We start from the raw sequence: 3349 nt of genomic DNA on the forward strand, positions 1-3349 counted from the left end.
AGATCACTGGAGCCAAGTAAAAGCTGCTGCTACAAAGAGCAGAGTATGTTCAGATCTCTGATTTAAGACTGTAAATAGAACAACCAGATGTACCCAAATAGAAATTTCATGGCATTTTGCCTCCTACATAATTTGAGACGACTTCGCTCCGTCGTGGGTGACCACGAGGGTGCTTTGTTTGGCCAGCAGGAAGAGATGTTTTTTCACCTGATCACATTATTTTTTTCCTATAACCACATATTTGTACCACGGTATTGCATTGGTAAAAATGGAAATACTGCTTGCAAGATCACAAGCCGATACCGTTTTATATGGAAAACTTCCTCAAGTGTTTCATATGAAAAACACATGCTGGTGGCACATTAAATACTCCCACAAAATGTCCTCGACAACACACACTACCTCCACCTGATGATTTGTATTAGATGCACACATATAACCACCAGCTAGTCATAGGTGGTACATTCGCATGAACTCAGCAGCAAATTACATCGGCAAAGTGATGGGGTAGCATGCTTATCAAAATGTAAGAATGACCTTGGCCCTGGCAGACACCCTCGGCAGAGCTAATAGCTTGGCAAGAACCATGCTGCAGTCTGTTTCGCCCTTCCATTCTATCTTCACTTCTTCCAGAGCAGGTGCCCAACTCAGTAACTTTGCCACGAAATCGACTTCGTTGTCAATACCCCGGAAGCATCCAACACTGGCCGTCACAAGATGGTCCATTTGCATTTGCAGCGTATGCTCTAGAATCCTTGCCTGACACTGATCCTATGTGCTCGAAGGGTAACTCTGCAAAAAAAAAAAATCACAACTCATTAGGCGTTGCAAACACAACAAACATGGAGTGCGTGATTGAGGGAGGGAGAGGATTTACTAGCATACATACCCACACCGCAAGCTTCTTCACGTTAGGGGCATTCTGAAATAATGAATAAGCAGCAAAGACTTGCCTCCGGTCCCAAAAGCATATATTAAGATAAATATTCTCGAGGCGAGTAAACACAGCAGGGAGCTTTGTAAGTATACGCCCTTTTGATAGATACTGCAACAAGGGGGAAATGGCAACACAGGTTAGTCAGCAGGCAGAAGAAGACCATAGCAATGCTGGAGGTAATAATAGCTCACCTTCATGAAACTACCAGTGATTCCAAGTATTTTGATCTCACTTAGGCTTCCCAATGACTTCTTGATATGGTTTTCCTTGTCATGCACAATTGGAACAGATTGATATGCTTTAGCTTGGTGACCTAGATAGAGGATGGCCACCTTCAGATTAGGGGCCTCCAAATTAATGTCTTCAAAGTCCCCATAAACACTAAGATATTGTAGCTTAGGAGCTTGAATGTTTAGTTTGTTGATGCCCCCAAAAGTAGTTAATATTAAATCAGTCAGTACGGGGCAGAACGAGATCAGATTTTGGATATCCCTGTCTGTGGATGAGAAATTGTTTAGGCTCAGGTAAGTTAGGCTCTTGAAACCTTGGAATGCCCGGGGCAAGCTGATGATGCAGTTTTCCAGTTGCAGAAACTTCAAATCACCGATGGAAAAGACGCGTGAGGAAATCTTATACCTTGGCCCTGAGTTCAACTTGATTGTAACTGACCTTGGTGATCTCCTTGACAGCATGAGCATCCACCTAGCGAACTCATCGTGGTAACTTTTTTCACCTGATATATCAAACTCTTCTATGGTTCCCTTGTGGAGTGCTAGCACCATATCGACCAACGTAACGAACCTGGTTCGCGTAAAATTTATATCGCGCAAAGATATTTTTGGCATATTTGTCCATGCATCCCTCCAAGTACTCGATAAGGTGCTAGTCCTAACAGCTTCTCTGATATTCAAACGGGAGAGGACGTTGCCTTTTATCTTTGGAGGTAGACTGCTTAGTCGGTCTGAACTCAGAACAGATGTAGCTTCTGCCTTGGCCTTTTTGCAGCCCATTGCTTCAGAATCCAGATTAAACTGTTGTAGCATTTCCAAAAGACGGGGAGCCTAAATTAGCGTGGATTCTACCACATATCACTACATGCAGAAATTAAATTGTGCACTGCATAGTTGCTTGTTCATGGTAAAACAAAGAATAAGCAACAGCCGAAAGATGAGAGTTTTAGGAAACAAGTAAGCCGGCATGTTTCTATTACCAGAACTGAACTCAACTACTGGTGTTGGTAGGCTGAAAAGCTTGATTAATCCAACATTAAAGATAAGCATGACGAGGATGCAATAACTTATAGTCATGGTTACTCAGTTACGACTGTCCTAATTTGATCAACGATTATGTCTGGCATACTATGCACTATACTAAGGTCCAGCTACTGACAATTAAATAATTTTCTTACCAAATCAACATGCTAGCTAGGAAAATATTAATTCTACGAAATTTTCACTTTAGATGTTAGAGATAGAAAAAACAATGTAAATAATATAGCAGTTATAAACTGGATTAATTTAAGCAACAAATCTAAACAAGCATGTGAACAAGCAGTACAACTAATTGTACAATCGATGTAGCACATGTTTGGGCATAGATTCATACAACTGATAAAAATAATCAAATTGTTCGACTCTGAAATAGGAAGCCAAATCAACTTACTCCTATGTCGCTTGTTGGTGTTCGATGTGGCTCGACGACGCTCGTGCTTAGTTGCTGCAGGCGCGACGGATAACGGGAGGAGATGGCGACGCTCGCCTGGTGCGGCCTTGGAGGCCGCCAAGCACGGTATGCCGCCAAAACAGGGCGCTGAGGAAAGAGGGGCGAGGACGTTGCCGCGGCGCCGGGACGGATGCCTACGCAGGCGCGCCGCCGGGCACTTCTGCCATGGGGTGGTTAGGGTTCGGATTTCCTCTTTTTTTTCTTTTGTAGGATAGGGTTCCAATTTCGTGTGACTTCAGAATTGGGCTTGAGGGGAGACTGGGCTACTGGGCCATGTATCCTAAAACAAGAAACGAAGCACCCTACAAGCGCTCTCAGAGCTCAGGCACTGGTGGCCGTCGGATCGATTCATTGATGCGATTCCGTCCGTCCGATCTCGCTCCCGGACGACCTGCGCCGTTGGATCGAGGCCTCGCCCCTGTATTCTTGCTCATTCGGCTGGTTTCGACCGAGACTCGCTGACGTGTGGGGTAACTCGCTTGTGGGCTGTCTTTGTCAGTGACCGCGTCTGGCAATGTGTTCTATGCGGCCCGTCAGCGCGGTCCAGCGGGCAAATATCTGTTGCCACCGCCGATAATTAGCATGACCCGCCGGGGGCATTTTTGATTTTTACTGTTTTGCCCTGTGTGTGGTGGACGCCGGTTAGCCCGTGCGTCGATGAAGTGTGAGAGGATGGCTGGCTTGCCCCTT

General features: G+C 45.1%; 1 protein-coding gene across 1 annotated transcript; it reads right to left on the reverse strand.

The window, feature by feature from the left end:
- Window positions 1-311: 311 nt before the first annotated feature.
- Window positions 312-2752, reverse strand: LOC119282635 (F-box/FBD/LRR-repeat protein At1g13570-like). Its single transcript, XM_037562794.1, has 4 exons — window positions 2600-2752; window positions 1129-1968; window positions 890-1045; window positions 312-792 (listed from the first exon to the last, which is right to left on the reverse strand). The coding sequence occupies exons 2-4, from the start codon at window positions 1945-1947 to the stop codon at window positions 772-774; spliced, it is 996 nt and encodes a 331-aa protein (XP_037418691.1). The 5' UTR covers window positions 1948-1968; window positions 2600-2752; the 3' UTR covers window positions 312-771.
- Window positions 2753-3349: the final 597 nt, after the last annotated feature.

This window comes from Triticum dicoccoides, chromosome 3B (assembly GCF_002162155.2).
Source record: "Triticum dicoccoides isolate Atlit2015 ecotype Zavitan chromosome 3B, WEW_v2.0, whole genome shotgun sequence".
Classification (NCBI taxonomy): Eukaryota; Viridiplantae; Streptophyta; class Magnoliopsida; order Poales; family Poaceae; genus Triticum; species Triticum dicoccoides.